Genomic DNA, 21,280 nt, shown 5'->3' on the forward strand with positions numbered 1-21,280 from the left:
CACTTCTCCCTCCCTCCCTGTCTTCCTATCTGTGCCTCTGTTTTCCATCCCTCCCCATCCAGCTCTCTGCTAATCTCGACCTTTGATGAGTCTGGATTATCAGGCTTCTAGCCTGCAGATTAGAGGAGCCAGAAGCATCAGTCTTTTATAACAGCAGCACAGACTACTGCATGTGAGAGGAATGGACTGGGAGAGAGGGAAGGAGGGACTGAGAGGGAGGGAGGGGCTGGGAGGGAGGGAGTAAAGGAGGGAGGGAGGGTGTAATGGAGGGATGGAGTAAAGGGAGGGAGGGAGTAAAGGGCGGGAGGGAGGGAGGGACAGGAAGAGAGAGAGAAGGCTCATCTATATTATGCACACTGATGCTCCCTTTTAAATCCACTATGAGTCATGTGATGGTGCATTTGTAGTGTTTTACTTTGCCTTGAGCTGAATATGTGTATGACGCACTTAGCTCTGGCCATGGCCAGTCTTTATTTAGAACAACCTGCCCGACACTATTTATACTCATAATTCATATGCAAATAAAAACGGAACAGATTTGAATGACTAGTTACAGTGATTTTAAGTGATTAGACTGTACTCAGCAGTAATTAGAGAGAGGAGTTTTAAACTGACCTAAATCTACAGCACAACAATTTTTGGATTTGTGAGATTTATGTGAAAACGCATGATGATTTGTAATAGAACACAGTAATGATGGAGAATTTTGTGTCTTCATGCGAGTGCTTTTCTATATGAATGTAACATTAGGGATTTGTATTATTTGGGCTATGTATTCTTCAAATCCTAATCAATCAACCTGTAAATCCTATAAGGATTAAATGCCTATACATAAATACTAACCTCTGGTGTGATCTAATAGAGTGGTAGGCCTACTTTGAAAACCTGTTCCTTTGATTGACTGAGGGGTTTTGTTTTGCATAACAGACAGGCCAATGAACCAAGGATCTCTCTGGAGACCAAGGAACTGTCTGCACTAAAACACATACTGGCGTCTCAGGTTCCCTAAGTTATGTGAATGTGGGTTTGTGTGTTAGTGTGTGTGGGTGTTTTCGTGTCTCTGTGTGTGTCTGTGTGTGTGCGTGTGCATGCGCGTGCGTGCGTGCGTGCGTGCGTGCGTGCCCTCCAAGAGGGGGTATCCAATTGGCAGGATAAAAGTAGGCCAGCCGGGCCCTGTACTGCTGACAGGGATGGTAAGGACAAAAAAAGATCCTAGCGAGGGCCATAGGAGTGCAGGGGGTCTAGGAGATTAGTGAGCAGCAGAGTAAGCTAGTGGGGTGGTTTGCAGAGTGATCCGCTGCCGAAATGGCCACCAAAGGTAAGACGGTGTAAATGTGTGACTTTTCCTTAGGTGGCCTCTGTGTATGGGCTGATGTGACCAGGTGGCTGTGGGACCAGTGAGAGGGGAGAAGGACTCCTCTGTGATCCCATGCCCACCTCAGGGGCTCTACTAATGGGCAGGTGGGCAGGAAGATTAGTTCTAATCAGGTCACTGATATAGGCAAAGAGACCTACAGTTAGTGGAGAGAGGGATAGACAACAAAAACAAAACAAGTTGCTGACAGAATGGTGCTTAGCAAGCCTCTTTCTCCTGATCTGTCTTTGAGGAGTGATTACTCGTCAAATATTTGATCTGTTTTGGCCATGTTGGTGAATCATTATGGGCACAGCTGCTGGGTATTTAGGGTTAAGGGTTGGGGTGTAGGAGGGAACTCGGCTCTATCTGTGAGCCTGGATGTTAGTTTGAATCAGATTATTTCCCCTCTAGATTTACACTTGTTAGTGTTAGTGGGCTCATTGAGAGTTTCAGCTGCTGCCGAAAGGACTCTTCAGCTTTACTGCAGATCTGCTGTGCGTTTGCACAATCTACTTAATGCATTGTGTATGTGTGTGTGTGTGTGTGTGTGTGTGTGTGTGTGTGTATGTGTGTGTATGTGTGTGTGTGTGTTTGTGAGTGTGTGTGTGTGTGTGTCTCCTAACTACCCTAAGAGGTCATGTGTTGTGAACAGAACCATAAATACAGTACATGTATCTGTAAGCTATGTGTTGTGTACGTGTGGCATATGGAGTGGAGACCATATATCTTCAACTCGCCTGTTGACGTTTGTTAATTCAAGAAGCATATAGGCTTCTGGTACTGTAGGCATTAGACACACAATAAACAAGCCATAAGTTCAAGTTCAAGTTTGTTTATTCGTCACATACAGTGGGGCAAAAAAGTATTTGGAGGACAAAGAATGCTGAGTTGCATCCAAAGAACACCATACCTAATGTGAAGCATGGGGGTGGAAACATCATTCTTTGGGGCTGTTTTTCTGCAAAGGGACCAGGACGACTGATCCGTGTAAAGGAAAGAATGAATGGGGCCATGTATCGTGAGATTTTGAGTGAAAACCTCCTTCCATCAGCAAGGGCATTGAAGATGACCCCAAAACATCCCCAAAACATCACTGCTCTAGAGGAGATCTGCATGGTGGAATGGGCCAAAATACCAGCAACAGTGTGTGAAAACCTTGTGAAGACTTACAGAAAACGTTTGACCTCTGTCATTGCCAACAAAGGGTATATAACAAAGTATTGAGATAAACTTTTGTTATTGACCAAATACTTATTTTCCACCATAATTTGCAAATAAATTCATTAAAAATCCTACAATGTGATTTTTCTGGATTTTTTTTTCTAATTTTGTCTGTCATAGTTGAAGTGTATCCTATGATGAAAATTACAGACCCCTTGACATTTTTTTGTTAGGTTACAGCCTTATTCTAAAATTGATTAAATTGTCCCCCCCCCCCTCATCAATCTACACACAAGACCCCATAATGGCAAAACAAAAACTGTTTTTAGAAATCTTTGCTAATTTATAAAAAACAAAAATATCACATTTACATAAGTATTCTGACCTTTTACTCAGTACTTTGCTGAAGCACCTTTGGCAGCAAATACAGCCTCGAGTCTTCTTGTGTATGACGCTACAAGCTTGGCAAACCTGTATTTGGGGAGTTTCTCCCATTCTTCTCTGCAAATCCTCTCAAGCTCTGTCAGGTTGGATGGGGAGCGTCGCTGCACAGCTATTTTCAGGTCTCTCCAGAGATGTTCGATCGGGTTCAAGTCCAGGCTCTGGCTGGGCCACTCAAGGACATTCAGAAACTTGTCCGGAAGCCGCTCCTGCATTGTCTTGGCTGTGTGCTTAGGGTTGTTGTCCTATTGGAAGATTAACTTTCTTCCCAGTCTGAGGTCCTGAGTGCTCTGGAGCAGGTTTTCATCAAGGATCTCTCTGTACTTTGCTCCGTTCATCTTTCCCTCAATCCTGACTTGTCTCCCAGTCCCTGCCGCTGAAAACCATCCCCACGGCATGATGCTGCCACCACCATGCTTCACCTTAGGGATGAGGTCAGGTTTACTTCCAGACATGATGCTTGGCATTCAGGCCAAAGAGTTCAATCTTGGTTTCATCAGACCAGAGAATCTTGGTTGTCATGGTCTGAGAGTCTTTAAGTGCCTTTTGGCAAACTCCATATGTGCTGTCATGTGCCTTTTACTGAGGAGTGGCTTCTGTCTGGCCACTCTACCGTAAAGGCCTGATTGGTGGTGTGCTGAAGAGATGGTTGTCCTTCTGGAAGGTTCTCCCATCTCTGCAGAGGAACTCTAGAGCTCTGTCAGAGTGACCATCGGGTTTTTGTTCACCTCCCTGACTAAGGCCCTTCTCACCCGATTGCTCAGTTTAGTAGGCTGGACAGATCTAGGAAGAGTCTTGGGGGTTCCAAACTTCTTCTATTTAACAATGATGGAGGCCACTGTGTTCTTGGGGACCTTCAATGCTGCAGAAATATTTTGGTACCCTTCCCCAGATCTGTGCCACGACACAATCCTGCCACAAGTCTTCTTTGGTATGACTCTACAAGCTTGGCACAATCCTGTCTCTGAGTTCTACGGACAATTCCTTTGACCGTCAACTGTTGGACCTTAAATAGACAGACTCCAATTAAGTTGTAGAAACATCTCAAGGATGATCAATGGAAACAGGATGCACCTGAGCTCAATTTTGAGTTTCATAACAAAGGGTTTGAATATTTATATAGATCAATTAGTAGATTACCGAGGATTGTTTTCTTTCATACATTTTAGAATAAGGCTAAAACGTATGAAAATGTGGGAAAAGTCAAGGGATCTTTGTCTTGCTGACATTGAGGGAGGGGCTGTCTGATCGTTGTCGGTGATCAGGCCTACCACCGTTGTGTCCTTAGCAAACATAATGATGGTGTTGGAGTCGTGCGCAGCCACATAGTTGTGGGTGAACAGGGAGTACAGGATGGGACTAAGAACGCCCCCCTGAGGGGCCCCCCATGTCAGCGTGGCAGATGTGTTGTTGCCTACCCTCACCACCTGGGGGAGGGCCATCAGGAACTCCAAGATCCAATTGCAGAGGGAGGTGTTTAGTCCCAGGGTCCTTACCTTAGTGATGAGCTTGGAGGGCATTATGGTGTTGAACGCTGAGCTGTAGTCAATGAACAGCATTCTCACATAGGTGTTCCTCTTGTCCAGGTGGGAAAGGGCAGTGTGGAGTGCAATAGAGATTGCGTTATCTGTGGATGTGTTGGGGTGGTTTGCGAATTGGAGTGGCTTCAGGGTGTTTGGGATGATAGTGTTGATGTGAGCCATGACCAGCCTTTCAAATAATTTCATGGCTACAGATGTGAGTGCTACGCTAGGCGTTCTTGGGCACAGAGACTATGGTGGTCTGCTTGAAACATGTAGGTATTACAGACTGGTTCAGGGAGAGGTTGAAAATGTTAGTGAAGACACTTGCCAGCTGGGTACGCATGCTCTGAGTACACGTCCTGGTAACCTATCTGGCCCTGCGGTCTTGTGAATGTTAACCTATTTACAGGACTTACTCACATCGGCTACAGAGATCACACAGTCGTCCGAAACAGCTGGTGATCTCATGCATGGTTCAGTGTTGCTTGCCTCGAAGCAAGTGCAGAAGGCATTTAGCTTGTCTGGTAGGCTAGCGTCACTGGGAAGCTAGCGACTGTGTTTCCATTGGCAATTCGTAATAGTTTACAAGCCCTGCCACATCCGACAAGCATCAGCTGGTGTACTAAGATTTGATCTTAGTACTGTATTGATGCTTTGCCTGTTTGATGGTTCGTCGGAGGGTGAAGCGGGATTTCTTATAAGCATCCAGATCAGTGTCCTAGCCCTTTAAAGCGGCAATTCTAGCCTTTAGCTCAGTACAGATGTTGCCTGGAATCTATGGGTTCTGATTGGATATGGTATGCACTGTCACTGTGGGGACGACTTTGTTGATGCACTTATTAATGAAGCCGGTGGCTGATGTGGTAAACTCCTGAATGCCTTCGGATGAATCACGGAACATATTTCAGTCTACACCAGCAAAATAGTCCTGTAGCTTATTGTGTGCATCACTGGTACGTCCTGTTTGAGTTTCTGCTTGTAAGCAGGAATCATGAGGATAGAGAAATATATGATAAAATAAAAACTCAGTGACATCAAATAGAACAGAATATAATTAAGCAATAAGGCCCGAGGGGGTATGGAGTATGGCCAGTATACTACGGCTAAGGGCTGTTCTTACGCACGACGCAATGCGGAATGCTTGGATACAGCCCATAGTTGTGCTTTATTCGCTCTACTGTATACCACAAAGCACTGATGTGCCGTATTGCTTAATTATATTATTGCTAAATTACTATTCTATTTGATCTCATTGAGTTTTATTTGTTCAAATAAACAGGTTACCAACATAATTAGAACAGTAAACAAGCGTTTTGCGTTATACCAATGGTATATTTAAGCAATAAGACCCGAGTAGGTCTGGTACATGGCCAATATATTACGGTCTTCAACTAATCAGCATTCAGGGCTAGAACCAACCAGTTTATAGTCTGTTATAAACTGGGTGGTTCGAGTCCTGAAGGCTGATTGGCTGAAAGCTGTGGTATATCAGACCGTATACCACAGGTGCTAAAACATTTATTTTTACTGCTCTAATTACATTGGTAACCAGTTTATAATAGCAATAGGGCACCTCGGGGTTTATGGTATATGGCTAATATACCACGGCTAAGGGCTGTATACAGGCACTCCGCGCTGTGTCGTGCATAAGAACAGTCCTTAGCCGATGTATATTGGCCATATACCACACCCCCTCGGGCCTTATTGCTTAAGTATGCCATAGCTTTCAGACAATCAGCATCCAGGAGCCAAACTAAATAATATAATATAATACAAGAAGGCACTCAATGAATTAAGACGGCTATTAACAAAATGTGCTGGGGATATCTCCTTTGTAACTCCCTTGTTGTCCTCTTTTAATCCACACTGTCAGTGTTCAACTAATGTAATTGACATATTTCAAACTTGTATTGCCAACAGTCAGGGCTGAGGCAATGGTATCACTGCCCAATGATGTAACTTGTTACTTAATTATCAAAGACATGTTGCATTTATCCCTTGTTTGACCACAGCATTCACCACAGTTCCAATATTACAAATGTAGGATCTTAATTTGAACCAGTTTGCTACAGCCGGAAAAGAATCCTGCAGTATTAGGAAACGTGAATTATTATGTGGATTATAATTAATGGACATTTTTGTAGGTGTTGATACATTTTCTGTGAGGGAAAATCAAGTCTGAAATTTCAAAGTGGAAATTACAAACTTCAGAAGCCTTTTTAAACCTCAAATAAACTACAAGTTTGAAATTTCCTGCATTGCGGAAAAGTTCATCTGCAACAGGGTGGTCGAATTAAGATCCTACATTTGTAGATCACCACCAATCTGGAATAGATATCTAACAAATTAAGACATTAAATAAACATTAAATATCTAAGATAGACCACTTCTCTTTCCATCTATCTCTGTACATAATTCTATATTAAGAGTGGTTTGAACTTCTCTGTCACTTTTCCTTCCAGACATCAGATGAGCTCAATTGCTCTCCATACAATTGTATGATCTTAATTTGAGCACTCTTTAGTTGCTGAGAATTTATCTGCACAGCAGGAAATACAAACGTGTAGTGTATTCAGTTTAAAAAGGCTTCTAAAGTTTATAATTTCCACTTTAAAATATCAGACTTGATTTGCCCTAACGAAAAATGCCTCAACCCCTACAAAAAATGTTCAAATCAAATCAAATCAAATCAAATTTTATTTGTCACAAAAAAATTTCATCAAGTATAATCCACATAATAATTAACATTTCCTGTTGCTGCAAGATTATTTTCCTGCTGTTGCAAACTAGCTCAAATTAAGCTCCAACATCTGTAAATCGCTCATCCAGATCAGTCTGAGTACCAGCCCCGACATCCACACTTATTTATCTGTACAACTCATCTATCTCTCCCTTCCATCCACTTGTTGTCCTCCACCACTTACTAATTAATTAATTAATTAATGAATGAATTAATGGATGAATGAATGTATGAATGATCTATACAAACTCCATCCTCTCTCTGTCTCTCTGCAGTAGTGGATCTGATCTACTGGCGGGACGTGGGGAAGACGGGGCTGGTGTTCACAGGGCTGGTGATAGGCCTGGCCAGCCTGTTCCAGCTCAGTGCCATCACCGTGCTGTCCTACCTGTGTATGGCCATCATGTGTCTCACCTTCCCCCTACGCCTCTACTACAAACTCCTAGAGCTGATACGTAAGAACCCTGAAGGAGTGCACCCCTTCCAGTGAGTACAGTTTACAGCAGTTACCATGCTCTAGTTTATATATATATAGAGACATATCATATCACCCTAACAGCCATCTGTGTACACGCACACACGCAGGCACGCACGCACTCAAGCACACACACACACACACACACACACACACACACACACACACACACACACACACACACACACACACACACACACACACACACACACACACACAGCCATCTGTGTATGGCTCTGTGCATCTGTTGGTAGAAAATGCTTCTCAAACTAGGGATGTGTGTGTGTGTGTGTGTGTGTGTGTGTGTGTGTGGTACCAGGTCTTATATAGGAGACGACAGCTCTCTGACAGATGAGGAGACGGTGTTGGTGGTGGAGGAAGTGGTGCTGATGATTGCCTTCGCCATCACAGAGATCAAACGCCTGCTCTTCATCGGCAGCATCATGGACTCCATCAAGGTCAGGGGCCACTGTCAATGTCCCTCTGAAAACGCAAAAAACCTCTGTGTTTTACTGTAATTATGTACTATAAAATATGTGGAGGGATTGGGGAAGAAGCTAGAGGTTGAAGTCACACAATCACCAGCACTTGAGTCAGACAACATAACTGGTCCTCCTGAGGGCTTACATCAGCAAGTGGACAGATGCAATATATACAATACATCAACAAAACATACATTGCTTCGTAAACTCACATGCTATCTCTACCTATTCCAAACAATGACAATCTAAACACATGTTTTTCTGTTGTCAGTTTGTGTTGCTGCTGTGCGTGTTGGTCTATGTGGGCATCACGACCAACGGACTGACCCTGGTGATAGTTGGTGAGACCATTCTGATCCACCTCTCTATCTTAGTATCTTACACCACACCGTCCTACAGCACTAATACCATAACATGCTACATTACTCTCTCTGTTTCATTCATACTTCACTTTCCTCCATCACCTCTGATCTGTCATAAAGCTATATGTAAATAATGTCTGTAACATAGTTTGTTGATCTGATTTCCTTCACTGTCTCTTTTGCAGGTGTCATCTGTGTTTTCTCTCTTCCTCTATTCTACAAACAAATGCAGGTGAGGCAGAGAGCTCCTGCTGTTCACAGACTCTGCTTGTAGATAATTATAATGTAATCCACATCACAGCAGCAACCAATGGACTGTGTTTAATATGCACTTGTGTTTCGGTGACAGGGTCGGATGAAGAGGATTGGCAAAGTGGTCAACGGCCTCCTGAGGAAAATCAAAAGCTTGTAAGTGCTGAACAAGCCTGTTAAAATGACTGATATGACTGTTTTCATTTTTCATATGGCTAATTTCCTTACTAAACCCTACAGGGGCATTTAATATTATGTTCTTTAAAACATTCAGGTCACAATAACCCAGCAACTATGCTCAACACATTATACATATTTCGTAATTTAAGATGCAGTATAAAGTAACTGATTTCCCTCTTTTGACACTCTCATTTTTGTCTTTGCAGGTTTAAGAGGTTGTGCAGTACACTGAGATCCTCTACTGCGGCTAAACCTGCTCCAACCACTACCCTGACCCCGGTGCCAGCCCTGGCCCCAAAACACAAACAAAAGTCAAAGTGATAAGAAAGAGAAAGGGGGATCTATGGGAAAAGAGGGGGGTCATTCATACGTTTTATCAGACCACCTGGGATTAGGGGCTGGGAAACTCTGACAAGGGGGAGGGGTACAAGGACCTCATGGGTGTGTGACGGGAGGGGGTACAAGGACCTCATGGGGGTGTGACGGGAGGGGGTACAAGAACCTCATGGGAGTGTGAGTGTTCTTTGGAAGGCTACTGGTGTTTTATATTTCCATTTTCGCATTGTGGTGTCTGTGAATGGGAACAAGATTTCAAATCCAGTGTTTGGTGTTGGTACACTAAAGATGTTTACAGACAAATGCAATGTTTATATGGAGGGAATTTTCAGTCAAATCTAAAAGACAACTAGTTCACCTTGGGGGGGGGGGTATATACCACAGAACACTTGCCATCTTAAGACCACACAGGGTGAACACTGGCCATCTGACCACATGCCTTATAATTTACTTTGGAAGTGCACTCAAAGCGTAAGAATGGGTGAATGGGTGCATATTCAATGATTGGAGCTTACTCAAAAGTGTCATTAAACTGCATTGTTCCCTTTTTCTTGATTTTTGCTTAAATTGTTGAATAAATGTTGAGTACATGTTTGAACTTTTCGAAACTGCTCCAGTCAATTAATATTTTTTGACATCTCAGTATGTCACTTTCAGACATACACACAAACACACATTGCACTGATTATTCATCAAATTAAATATTTCTACAATTATATATGCCTAAATAATTATCAGAAACATAACATTCATGTTATCATCTCACTGAGAGTAAAATATTGATCCAACATGCTTACAAGCGACAAAGCCTACAGTCCATGAAGCGTCCCCGTCTTTTACAAATAATTTTACGTAGCTAGAACGTCGCAATTGTCGTCATCACGTACGTCTGTCTTGGATGGCAAAACAATTTATGTGGATGAATCCTTCTGATTAAACGGGATTTGTGGCAATTTTTGAAACGCCAATAAGTTATTTATTGACATTTCAGCACTCGAAGACCTTGACTCCATCAATGGAAATGACAGAAACATATGGTAAGCAAAGCAATATTTGGCGTCACTATATGCTATGCGGGTTGTTCTTTCGTCTGGGATAAGAAACAAGATGAAGCTTGTAGGGTAGACAGCCGCCTATAGCTAGCAACTTAGTAAACATTACTTGTCAGTCTATAAGATAGTTAGCTAGTTCTCTAGATCTGTAACACTCGTCGTCAGTAACCGTAACCACTGCTTCTGTTTGATTTGTGAGAAAAAGACATCGCGGCTTTCAACGTCTCTGCTCTTGGCTGCTTCCATGTGGTCAGTCTGTTGTAGTCGTGTGATGTAGTAAATGTGTTATCATAATTTCTTCTCCTTCGTTCTTTTCCAGATTTCCTTTTTAAATTCTTGGTGATTGGAAGTGCGGGATCAGGGAAATCCTGTCTTCTCCATCAATTTATAGAAAACAAGTGTAAGTGAAATTGTTATTAAATGGATAACTTTCAGAAACAGTGTATGCACGTCTTAAAGATCACTGGCCTCATGGAGATGGCACTGTAATGTTATATTATGGCACTGTAATGTTATAGTAGGGTAATGTTGTGCTAATGTTATAGTAGGGTACTGTAATGTTGTGGTAATGTTATAGTAGGGCACTGTAATGTTATAGTAGGGCACTGTAATGTTATAGTAGGGTACTGTAATGTTATAGTAGGGCACTGTAATGTTATAGTAATGTTATGGTAGGGCACTGTAATGTTATAGTAGGGCACTGTAATGTTATAGTAGGGCACTGTAATGTTATAGTAGGGCACTGTAATGTTATAATAGGGCACTGTAATGTTATAGTAGGGCACTGTAATGTTATGGTAATGTTATGGTAGGGCACTGTAATGTTATAGTAGGGTACCATAATGTTATAGTAGGGTACTGTAATGTTATGATACTGTAATGTTATAGTAGGGTACTGTAATGTTATTATAATGTAATGTTATGGTAATGTTATAGTAGGGTACTGTAATGTTATGGTAATGTTATATTAAGGTACTGTAATGTTATGATGGTACTGTAAGGTTATAGTAGGGTACTGTAAGGTTATAGTAGGGTACTGTAATGTTATAGTAGGGTACTGTAATGTTATAGTAGGGTACTGTAATGTTATGGTAATGTTATATTAAGGTACTGTAATGTTATATTATGGTACTGTAATGTTATAGTAGGGTACTGTAATGTTATATTATGGTACTGCAATGTTATAGTAGGGTACTGTAATGTTATAGTAGGGTACTGTAATGTTATTATAATGTAATGTTATGGTAATGTTATAGTAGGGTACTGTAATGTTATGGTAATGTTATATTAAGGTACTGTAATGTTATATTAAGGTACTGTAATGTTATGATGGTACTGTAAGGTTATAGTAGGGTACTGTAAGGTTATAGTAGGGTACTGTAATGTTATAGTAGGGTACTGTAATGTTATAGTAGGGTACTGTAATGTTATGGTAATGTTATATTAAGGTACTGTAATGTTATAGTAAGGTACTGTAATGTTATAGTAAGGTACTGTAATGTTATATTATGGTACTGTAATGTTATATTATGGTACTGTAATGTTATAGTAGGGTACTGTAATGTTATATTATGGTACTGCAATGTTATAGTAGGGTACTGTAATGTTATATTAAGGTACTGTAATGTTAAACTATGGTACTGTAATGTTATATTATGGTACTGTAATGTTATATTATGGTACTGTAATATTATATTATGGTAATGTTATAGTAGGGTACTGTAATGTTATGGTACTGTAAAGTTATGGTACTGTAATGTTATAGTACTGTAATTTGTTATTATGGTACTGTAATGTTATAGTAGGGTACTGTAATGTTATAGTAGGGTACTGTAATGTTATATTATGGTACTGTAATGTTATAGCAGGGTACTGTAATGTTATAGTAGGGTACTGTAATGTTATTATGTTACTGTAATGTTATATTATAGTACTGTTATGTGTTATTATGGTACTGTAATGTTATATTAGGGTACTGTAATGTTATATTATGGTACTGTATTGTTATAGTAGGGTACTGTAATGTTATAGTAGGGTAATGTTATATTATGGTACTGTAATGTTATAGTAGGGTACTGTAATGTTATATTATGGTACTGTAATGTGTTATTGTGGTACTTTAATGTTATAGTAGGGTACTGTAATGTTATATTATGGTACTGTATTGTTATAGTAGGGTACTGTAATGTGTAATTATGGTACTGTAATGTTATAGAACTGTAATGTTATATTATGGTACTGTAATGTTTTATTATGGTACTGTAATGTTATATTACTGTAATGTGTAATTATGGTACTGTAATGTTTATTATGGTACTGTAATGTTATGTTAGGGTACTGTAATGTTATAGTAGGGTACTGTAATGTTATATTATGGTACTGTATTGTTATAGTAGGGTACTGTAATGTGTTATTAGGGTACTGTAATGTTATATTATGGTACTGTAATGTTATAGTACTGTAATGTTATATTATGGTACTGTAATGTTATAGTACTGTAATGTTATATTATGGTACTGTAATGTTATAGTACTGTAATGTTTTATTATGGTACTGTAATGTGTAATTATGGGACTGTAATGTTATATTACTGTAATGTTATATTATGGTACTGTAATGTTTTTTATTATGGTACTGTAATGTTATTAGGGTACTGTAATGTTATAGTAGGGTACTGTAATGTTATATTATGGTACTGTATTGTTATAGTAGGGTACTGTAATGTTATATTAGGGTACTGTAATGTTATATTATGGTACTGTAATGTTATAGTACTGTAATGTTATATTATGGTACTGTAATGTTTTATTATGGTACTGTAATGTGTAATTATGGTACTGTAATGTTATATTATGGTACTGTAATGTTTTTTATTATGGTACTGTAATGTTATTATGGTACTGTAATGTTATATTAGGGTACTGTAATGTTATAGTAGGGTACTGTAATGTTATATTATGGTACTGTAATGTGTTATTATGGTGCTGGATTGTTATAGTAGGGTACTGTAATGTTATATTATGGTACTGTAATGTGTTATTATGGTGCTGGATTGTTATAGTAGGGTACTGGTTGGTATATTCACTGGTATCGCTACCAAGTTTTTGGATATGTTTACTCTACATTTACATTAGGCTCTATGAGACAACATTAAATATGCCAGCAAAGCTTCTCTACCACCATGTGCGACAGAGTCTGTTTTGTTTTGTGTTGTCTGTTCTGTCCCATGTAGTCAAGCAGGACTCCAGCCACACCATCGGGGTGGAGTTTGGCTCCCGGGTGGTAATGGTCGCTGGCAAGACGGTCAAGCTGCAGATCTGGGACACAGCTGGACAGGAGCGATTCCGGTAGGTAGCTCTAATTAACAGGATGCTTGTTATCTGATATCTCAGCAGGATGTTCATTTGATCAAATCAAATGTTATTATTCACATGCGCCGAATACAACCTTAGTGACATGCTTACTTACGAGCCCCTGACAAAAACAAAAAAATACAGCCTGGTATAGAGGTCCTGGATGGCAGGAGGCTTTGTCCCAGTGATGTACTACCCTCTGTAGTGGCTTGCAGTCGGAGGCCGAGCAGTTGCCATACCAGGCGGTGACGCAATCATTCAGGATGCTCTCAATGGTGTAGCTGTAGAACCTTTTGAGGATCTGAGGACCCATGCCAAATCTTTTCAGTCTCCTGAGGGGAAATGGTTTTGTCGTGCCCTCTTCACTACTGTCTTGGTGAGCTAGGACCATGTTAGTTTGTCGGGGCCCCTGTGTTGAGCATCAATGTGGCCACCTGGGGGCGGCCTGTCAAAGTCCAGGATCCAGTTGCAGAGGGAGGTGTTTAGTCCCAGGGTCCTTAGCTTATTGATGAGCTTTGAGGGAACTATGGTGTTGAACGCTGAGCTGTAGTCAATGAATAGCATTCTCACATAGGTGTACTTTTTGTCCAGGTGGGAAAGGGCAGTGTGGAGTGCAATAGAAATTGCATCATCTGTGGATCTGTTAGGACAGTATGCAAGTTGGAGTGGGTCTAAGGTTTCTGGGATAATGGTGTTCATGTGAGCCATGACCAGCCTTTCAAAGCACTTCATGGCTACAGAAGTGCTACGGGTCAGTAGTAATTTAGGCAGGTTACCTTAGTGTTCTTGGGCACAGGGACTATGGTGGTCTGCTTAAAACATGTTGGTATTACAGACTCGGACAAGGAGAGGTTGAAAATGTCATTGAAGACACCTGCCAGTTGGTCAGCGAATGCTCGCAGTACACGTCCTGGTAATCTGTCTGGCCCTGCGGCCTTGTGAATGTTGACCTGTTTAAAGGTCTTACTCACATCGGCTACGGAGAGCGTGATCACACAGTCTTCCGGAACAGCTGGTGCTCTCATGGATGTTTCAGTATTATTTGCAACGAAGCAAGCATAGAAGTAGTTTAGCTCTTCTGGTAGGCTCGTGTCACTGGGCAGTTCTCAGCTGTGCTTCCCTTTGTAGTCTGTAATGGTTTGCAAGCCCTGCCACATCCGACGAGCGTTGGAGCCGGTGTAGTACGATTCGATCTTAGTCCTGTATTGACAATTTGCCTGTTTGATGGTTCGTCGGACGGCACAGCGTGATTTCTTATAAGCTTCCGGGTTAGAGTCCTGCTCCTTGAAAGTGGCAGCTCTAGCCTTTAGCTCAGTGCGGATGTTGCCTGTAATCCATGGTTTCTGGTTGGGGTATGTACGTACGGTCACTGTGGGGACAACGTCATCGATGCACTTATTGATGAGGCCAATGACTAATGTGGTGTACTCCTCAATGCAATCGAAGGAATCCCGGAACATATTCCAGTCTTCTAGAAAAACAGGCCTGTAGCTTAGCATCTGCTTCATCTGACCACTTTTTTAAATTAATTTGAGTCACTGGTGCTTCCTGCTTTAATTCACACATCTAAAAGTAAAAGGGATTTAATTTCTATATTAGGACGAGCAATGTCGAATTCCGGAGTATAATGAATATATATACAGTGCTTTTGGAAATTATTCCGATCCCTTGACTTTTTCCACATTTTGTTACGTTACAGCCTTATTCTAAAATTGATTAAATTGATTTTTTTACCCTCATCAATCTGCACAGAATACCCCAGAAATGTTTGCTAATTTATAAAAAAAATTAAAATGGAAATATCACATTTACTTAAGTATTCAGACCCTTTACTCAGTACTTTGTTGAACCACCTTTGGCAGTGATTACAGCCTCGAGTCTTCTTGGGTATGATGCTACTAGCTTGGTTCACCTGTATTTGGGGAGTTTCTCCCATTCTTCTCTGCAGATCCTCTCAAGCTCTGTCAGGTTGGATGGGGAGCGTTGCTGCACAGCTATTTTAAGGTTGATTCAGAGATGTTTGATCTGGTTCCAATCCGGGCTCTGGCCGGGACACTCAAGGACATCCCAAAGTCACTCCTACGTTGTCTTGGCTGTGTGCTTAGGGTTGTTGGCCTGTTGGAATGTGAACCTTCACCCCAGTCTGGAGGTCCCGAGCGCTCTGGAGCAGTTTTTTTTCATCAGGATCTCTCTTTGCTCCGTTCATCTTTGCCTCAATCCTGACTAGTCTCCCAGTCCCTGCCGCTGAAAAACAACCCCACAGCATGATGCTGCCACCACCATGCTTCAAGGCAGGGATGGTACCAGGTTTCCTCCAGATGTGACGCTTGGCATTCAGGCCAAAGAGCTGTCATGTGCCTTTTACTGAGGAGTGACTTCCGTCTGGCCACTCTACCATAAAGGCCTGATTGGTGGAGTGCTGCAGGGATGGTTGTCCTTCTGTAAGGTTATCCCATCTCCACAGAGGAGCTCTGTCAGAGTAACTATCAGGTTTTTCAGTCTCTCGCTTCCAGCTTTGATGCACATGTACTGACCTTGCCTTCTGGATGATAGTGGGGTGAACAGGCCGTGGCTCGGGTGGTTGTAGTCTTTGATTATCTTTTTGGCCTTCCTGTGACATCGGGTATTGTAGGTGTCCTGGGGGGCAGGTAGTGTGCCCCCTGTGATACGTTTGGCAGACCGCACCACCTTCTGGAGATCCCTGCGGTTGCGGGCAGTGCAGTTGCTGTACCGAGCGGTGAAATAGCCTGACAGGATGCTCTCAATGGTGCATCTGTAAAAGTTTGAGGGTCTTAAGAGCCAAATGTATTCTTCCTCCTGAGGTTGAAGATACACTGTTGCGGCGCCTTCACCACACTGTCAGTGTGGGTGGACCATTTCAGATTGTCAGTGATGTGTACGCCGAGGAACTTGAAGCTTTCCACCTTCTCCGCTGCGGCTCTGTGGATGGGGCCGTGCTCCCTCTGCTGTCTCCTGAAGTCCACAATCAGCTCCATTACTTTGTTGGCATTGAGGGAGTGGTTATTTTCCTTGCACCACTCCACCAGGGCCCTCACCTCCTCCCTTTCTTGTCATTATTGGTAATCAGGCCTACTACTGTTGTGTCGACTGCAAACTTGACGATTGAGTTGGAAGCCTGCGTGGCCACGCAAGTCATGGGAGAACAAGGAGTACAGGAGGGGGCTAAGCATGCACCCTTGTGGGGCCCCTGTGTTGAGGATCAGCGTAATGGAGTTGTTGTTTCCGACCTTTCCCTTTGACGTAAGTATTAGTGGATGCTACATTATGTTCTACATCATGATGTTGGAAAGAGACGGCTCCTCTGTCTGACACTCTTGTTTCCCCCTGACCTCAGATCAGTGACTCGCAGTTATTACAGAGGGGCGGCAGGGGCTCTCCTGGTTTATGACATCACCAGGTAAGACCCTGATTTACACTAATCCCAAATTAACCCCATATTTGATGACAGTGGACCCATTTAATATTTTACTTGAATATACTTCTGTGTCTCCTGGTATTCAAGTCGGGAAACGTACAATTCCCTTACCAACTGGTTGACAGACGCTCGGACACTGGCCAGTCCAAACATCGTCATTATCCTCTGTGGGAACAAGAAGGACCTGGAAGCTGACAGAGAGGTCACTTTCCTTGAGGCATCCCGTTTTGCCCAGGAGAATGGTAATGTGGCTTAATGACCCTGCATACTGAGTGATGGTTGTGACTATAGATAAAGGAGATTGATTACTTAATTAGTCCATGTTGTTATAAAAACAGAAGTGATGTTCCTGGAGACGAGCGCCCTCACCGGAGAAAACGTAGAGGAGGCCTTCCTCAAATGTGGTCGCACCATCATCAACAAGATAGAGTCCGGTAATAACGCAGAGCAATGTAGTGCACTAGTGATATATAGGCATCCACATTAGCTGAAGTGCTAACTGTGTATCTTTTGGATGAGTTTTCTCATGTTTAGTACGTCGATGTGTCTCCTCTGTAGGTGAGTTAGACCCAGAGCGGATGGGCTCAGGGATCCAGTATGGTGACACGACGGTGAGGCAGCTTCGCCAGTCGCCACAGGCTGGCTCAGAACAGGGCAGAGATCAGTGCAACTGTTAAAGGCTAATGCTAACCCAGCTCTAAGACACACAAATCCCATGTCTCCAGGTAAGTAGCTTGTATTAAACCTACACTGATAAGTATGGCTCCTTATAAGTGTTTTGTATTTCTTCAATTGATAATCTATTAATGTGATAATTTTAGGGCTGTCCCCAATTATTTGACTGGTCGATAGGCTGTTGGTCGACCAACATTTTCTTTAGAAAACTACAACAACAAAAAATCCTACTTCCTGAATGGATTTTTCTCAGGTTTTCGCCTGCCAAATCAGTTCTGTTATACTCACAGACATTATTTGAACAGTTTTGGAAACTTTAGTGTTTTCTATCCAAATATACTCATTATATGCATATCCTATCTTCTGGGCCTGAGTAGAAGGCAGTTTGGGCATGCTTTTCATCCAAAATTCCAAATGCTGCCCCCTACCCTAGAGAAGTTAATGAAGCTATCTGCTGAGGACTTGTGAGGCATCTGTTTCTCAAACTAGACATTCTAATGTACTTGTCCTCTTGCTCAGTTGTGCACCGGGGCTTCCCACTCCTCTTTCTATTCTGGTTAGGGCCAGTTTGCGCTGTCCTCTGAAGGGAGTAGTACACAGCGTTGTATGAGATCTTCAGTTTTTTGGCAATTTCTCGCATGGAATAGCCATCATTTCACAGAACAAGAATAGACTGACGAGTTTCAGAAGAAAGTTCTTTGTTTCTGGCCATTTTGAGCCTGTAATCGAACCCACAAATGCTAATGCTCCAGATACTTAACTAGTCTAAAGAAGGCCAGTTTTATTGCTTCTTCAATCTTCTTTAAACAGTTTTCAGTTCTGCTTACATATTTGCAAAAGGGTTTTCTAATGATCAATTAGCCTTTTAAAATGATCAACTTGGATTAGCTAACACAACGTGCCATTGGAACACAGGAGGGATGGTTGCTGATAATGGGCCTCTGTACGCCTATGTAGATATTCCATTAAAAATTAGCAGTTTACAGCTACAAGTCATTGACAACATTAACCAAAGTCTACGCTATATTTCTGATCAATTTGATGTCATTTTAATGGACAAAAAAATCTGCTTTTCTTTCAAAAACAAGAACATTTCTAAGTGACCCCAAACTTTTGAACGTTAGTGTGTGTGTGATAATTATATATATTTTTGATGGCACGCAAGACACTGGTCTTATTCGCGGCCATCTCAGTGAACTAATCCATTGTGCCGACCACGGGGATGGCACAGTCAAAGAAGGGGAGTGTGGCTGCACAATGCATTTCTCTCTCCAGAAATCCAATTTGTGCATATTCATTGTTTCATAACTTCATTGTGATTTTTTGTTTGTTTTTGCGTTTGATTGTTAGTGTCTATCAATTCCCCATTACATACAGCACCAGTCAAAAGTTGGGACACACCTACTCATTCCAGGGTTATTCTTTATTTGTACTATTTTCTACATTGTAGATTAATAGTGAAGACCTCAAAACTATGAAATAACATGGAATCATGTAGTAATCAAAAAGTGTTAAACAATCCTAAATATATTTGAGATTCTTAGCCACCCTTTGCCTTGACGACAGCTTTGCACACTCTTGATATTCTCCCAACAAAGTCCATTTTTCTATCCATTGAGAATGACAATAGTTCCTCAATGTATTTGAAAATATTTCCAGTGCTCTCCCTTTCGATAACCACTCAGAGTGAAAGGGAAAAATGTAATTCTCTGATCATAAAATAGTTATACCGATTACTTCTTCTTCCCTGCTAAATAGCCTACAGCTGTGTCTGTCCCGAGCTCACTGGCTCTGGAAACTCTGAGAGCCCAGAATATTTTATACAATGTTGCAAGGACAGTTTGTTGCAGACAGGCAATGTGTGGCCATGCGTAGCCAATGTGATTTATAGGATATTTATTTTTATCAGGATATTTTCTACCTGCAGGCCGCAATATTTTTATTTCTTTATAGGCTATTTTCTACATATTTGGCGATGGCAGTAGAAGTAACTTTTTAGGTTTATCATTTTCATTTAGATTAACCACATGACAATGATTTTGAGATATGAAAAAGTTATTATAAATTAAATTAAACTGTTTTACGAAAATGTGCATATGAACTGCCGGTAGAATTGGTCAAATAAATTGGCATTCCACATGAGAAGGTTTGCTGACTCCTCGTGTAGCCTATTACTTACAACTTCAGGAGAGTAATGGCAAAATTTATGAAAGCCAGTAGGAGAGGGAGGATGGTCAAGTCTTTTCTTCTTCTGGTTATCTTGATCTCTAGCTCCTTCTTTAGTCGGCCCTAGATCAGTTAAATTATTGGTATTTAGCGAACTGGGCTGAACTTGTACACTGGGCAGAGAGAGATTTAACATCTTTCCTTTAACCGTCTCTGCATACTCAGGCTTTTAGAGGACTGCCCTGTGACTTTTGACCCCTGCTCCTGGAAAATTGCTGGAGAGACCCTGTGTGAAACTTAAGGCTGGGTTAGCGTCTTGATCAGGAACTGTGATGTGAGTATCTGGGTCCAGTCATTGAGCTACTCTTCTCCAGGCCTGTCTCTCTCTGACTACTGCTCCGCTGTGCATCGCCAGGGACTACACGTGACATCAGCAGAGAGACCTGGCCAATCAGAGCCAGGCCCATGGACACACATCAGGATGTTTGTTTTCAATGTCTTTATTCAGAAGCAACAGCCACAGCAGCTCATACACCTCTCACTGTTCACTCTATTGATATAAAGCTGGTGAAAGTCAGGTCAAAGCTTGTAGACAGTGATGGGACTGACATGGTGTAAGGAGAACACAATACCAGACTTTTATTTGTGTTCGATCTCTATAAAAGTTTAGCCTATTTATTGGTTGTGTTGAAAAATGTTGTGAATATATCAAAAGGAAATAACATTTGTGACATTGGTGTACAATGTTTTATGAGACTGTAAAAAGCAGGGAACTTCTATGGTAGTCACAGTGTACACATACAGTACTGTGTGAGTACAATTTTGACAACGTTAATACACATATATATATACACACACACACAAAGTATGTGGACCCCCTCAAATGAGTGGATTCAGCTATTTCAGACACCGGTGTATAAAGTCGAGCACACCGCCATGCAATCTCCCTAGACAAACATTAGCAAGAGAATGGCCTTACTGAAGAGCTCAGTGACTTTCAACGTGACACCATCATAGGATGCCACCTTTCCAACAAGTCAGTTATTCATATTTCTGCCCTGCTACAGCTGCCCCGGTCATTTGTAAGGGCTGTTATTGTGAAGTGGCAACAACTACTCAGCCGCAAAGTTTTAGTTTTAGGCCACTCAAGCATTTCGCTACACTCGCATTAACATCTGCTAACCATGTGTATGTGACAAATAAAATTTGATTTGATTTGAAGCTCACAGAATGGGACCACCGAGTGTTGAAGTGCGTAAAAATAATCTGTCCTCGGGTTGCAACACTCA

The 21,280-nt window shown here is 41.6% G+C and overlaps 2 protein-coding genes across 3 annotated transcripts; both read left to right on the forward strand.

The window, feature by feature from the left end:
- The first annotated feature begins 1,175 nt into the window (after positions 1-1,175).
- LOC112251719 (reticulon-1-A-like) lies at positions 1,176-9,912 on the forward strand. Its single transcript, XM_024422672.2, has 7 exons — positions 1,176-1,318; positions 7,498-7,708; positions 8,017-8,155; positions 8,451-8,520; positions 8,727-8,773; positions 8,891-8,949; positions 9,180-9,912. Exons 1-7 carry the CDS (start codon positions 1,306-1,308, stop codon positions 9,292-9,294), a joined length of 654 nt encoding a protein of 217 aa, XP_024278440.1. The 5' UTR covers positions 1,176-1,305; the 3' UTR covers positions 9,295-9,912.
- Positions 9,913-10,191: 279 nt separating this feature from the next.
- Positions 10,192-20,934, forward strand: LOC112250215 (ras-related protein Rab-4B-like). Of its 2 annotated transcripts, XM_024420167.2 has the most exons (8): positions 10,192-10,346; positions 10,681-10,761; positions 13,594-13,708; positions 17,070-17,132; positions 17,238-17,392; positions 17,489-17,584; positions 17,709-17,875; positions 20,217-20,934. In XM_024420167.2, exons 1-7 carry the CDS (start codon positions 10,325-10,327, stop codon positions 17,825-17,827), a joined length of 651 nt encoding a protein of 216 aa, XP_024275935.1. In that variant the 5' UTR covers positions 10,192-10,324; the 3' UTR covers positions 17,828-17,875; positions 20,217-20,934. The 2 variants fall into 2 exon arrangements, with proteins under 2 accessions (XP_024275935.1, XP_042165419.1); XM_042309485.1 differs by lacking the exons at positions 10,192-10,346; positions 10,681-10,761 and adding an exon at positions 10,768-11,333 and having other exon boundaries at positions 11,675-13,708.
- The last annotated feature ends 346 nt before the right edge of the window (positions 20,935-21,280 follow it).

The sequence above is a fragment of the Oncorhynchus tshawytscha genome, linkage group LG30, assembly GCF_018296145.1.
Source record: "Oncorhynchus tshawytscha isolate Ot180627B linkage group LG30, Otsh_v2.0, whole genome shotgun sequence".
Taxonomy (NCBI): domain Eukaryota; kingdom Metazoa; phylum Chordata; class Actinopteri; order Salmoniformes; family Salmonidae; genus Oncorhynchus; species Oncorhynchus tshawytscha.

Bases quoted from the DNA above. Each gene is read 5' to 3' on its own strand.
- LOC112251719 (XM_024422672.2), top strand. The intron at 8,156-8,450 runs GTCAGGGGCCAC...TTCTGTTGTCAG, and splicing joins GCATCATGGACTCCATCAAG to TTTGTGTTGCTGCTGTGCGT. The intron at 8,774-8,890 runs GTGAGGCAGAGA...TTTCGGTGACAG, and splicing joins TATTCTACAAACAAATGCAG to GGTCGGATGAAGAGGATTGG.
- LOC112250215 (XM_042309485.1), top strand. From the start codon at position 13,248: ATGTTATTATGGTACTGTAATGTTATATTAGGGTACTGTAATGTTATA. The intron at 17,393-17,488 runs GTAATGTGGCTT...TTATAAAAACAG, and splicing joins CCGTTTTGCCCAGGAGAATG to AAGTGATGTTCCTGGAGACG. The intron at 17,585-17,708 runs GTAATAACGCAG...TCTCCTCTGTAG, and splicing joins CATCAACAAGATAGAGTCCG to GTGAGTTAGACCCAGAGCGG.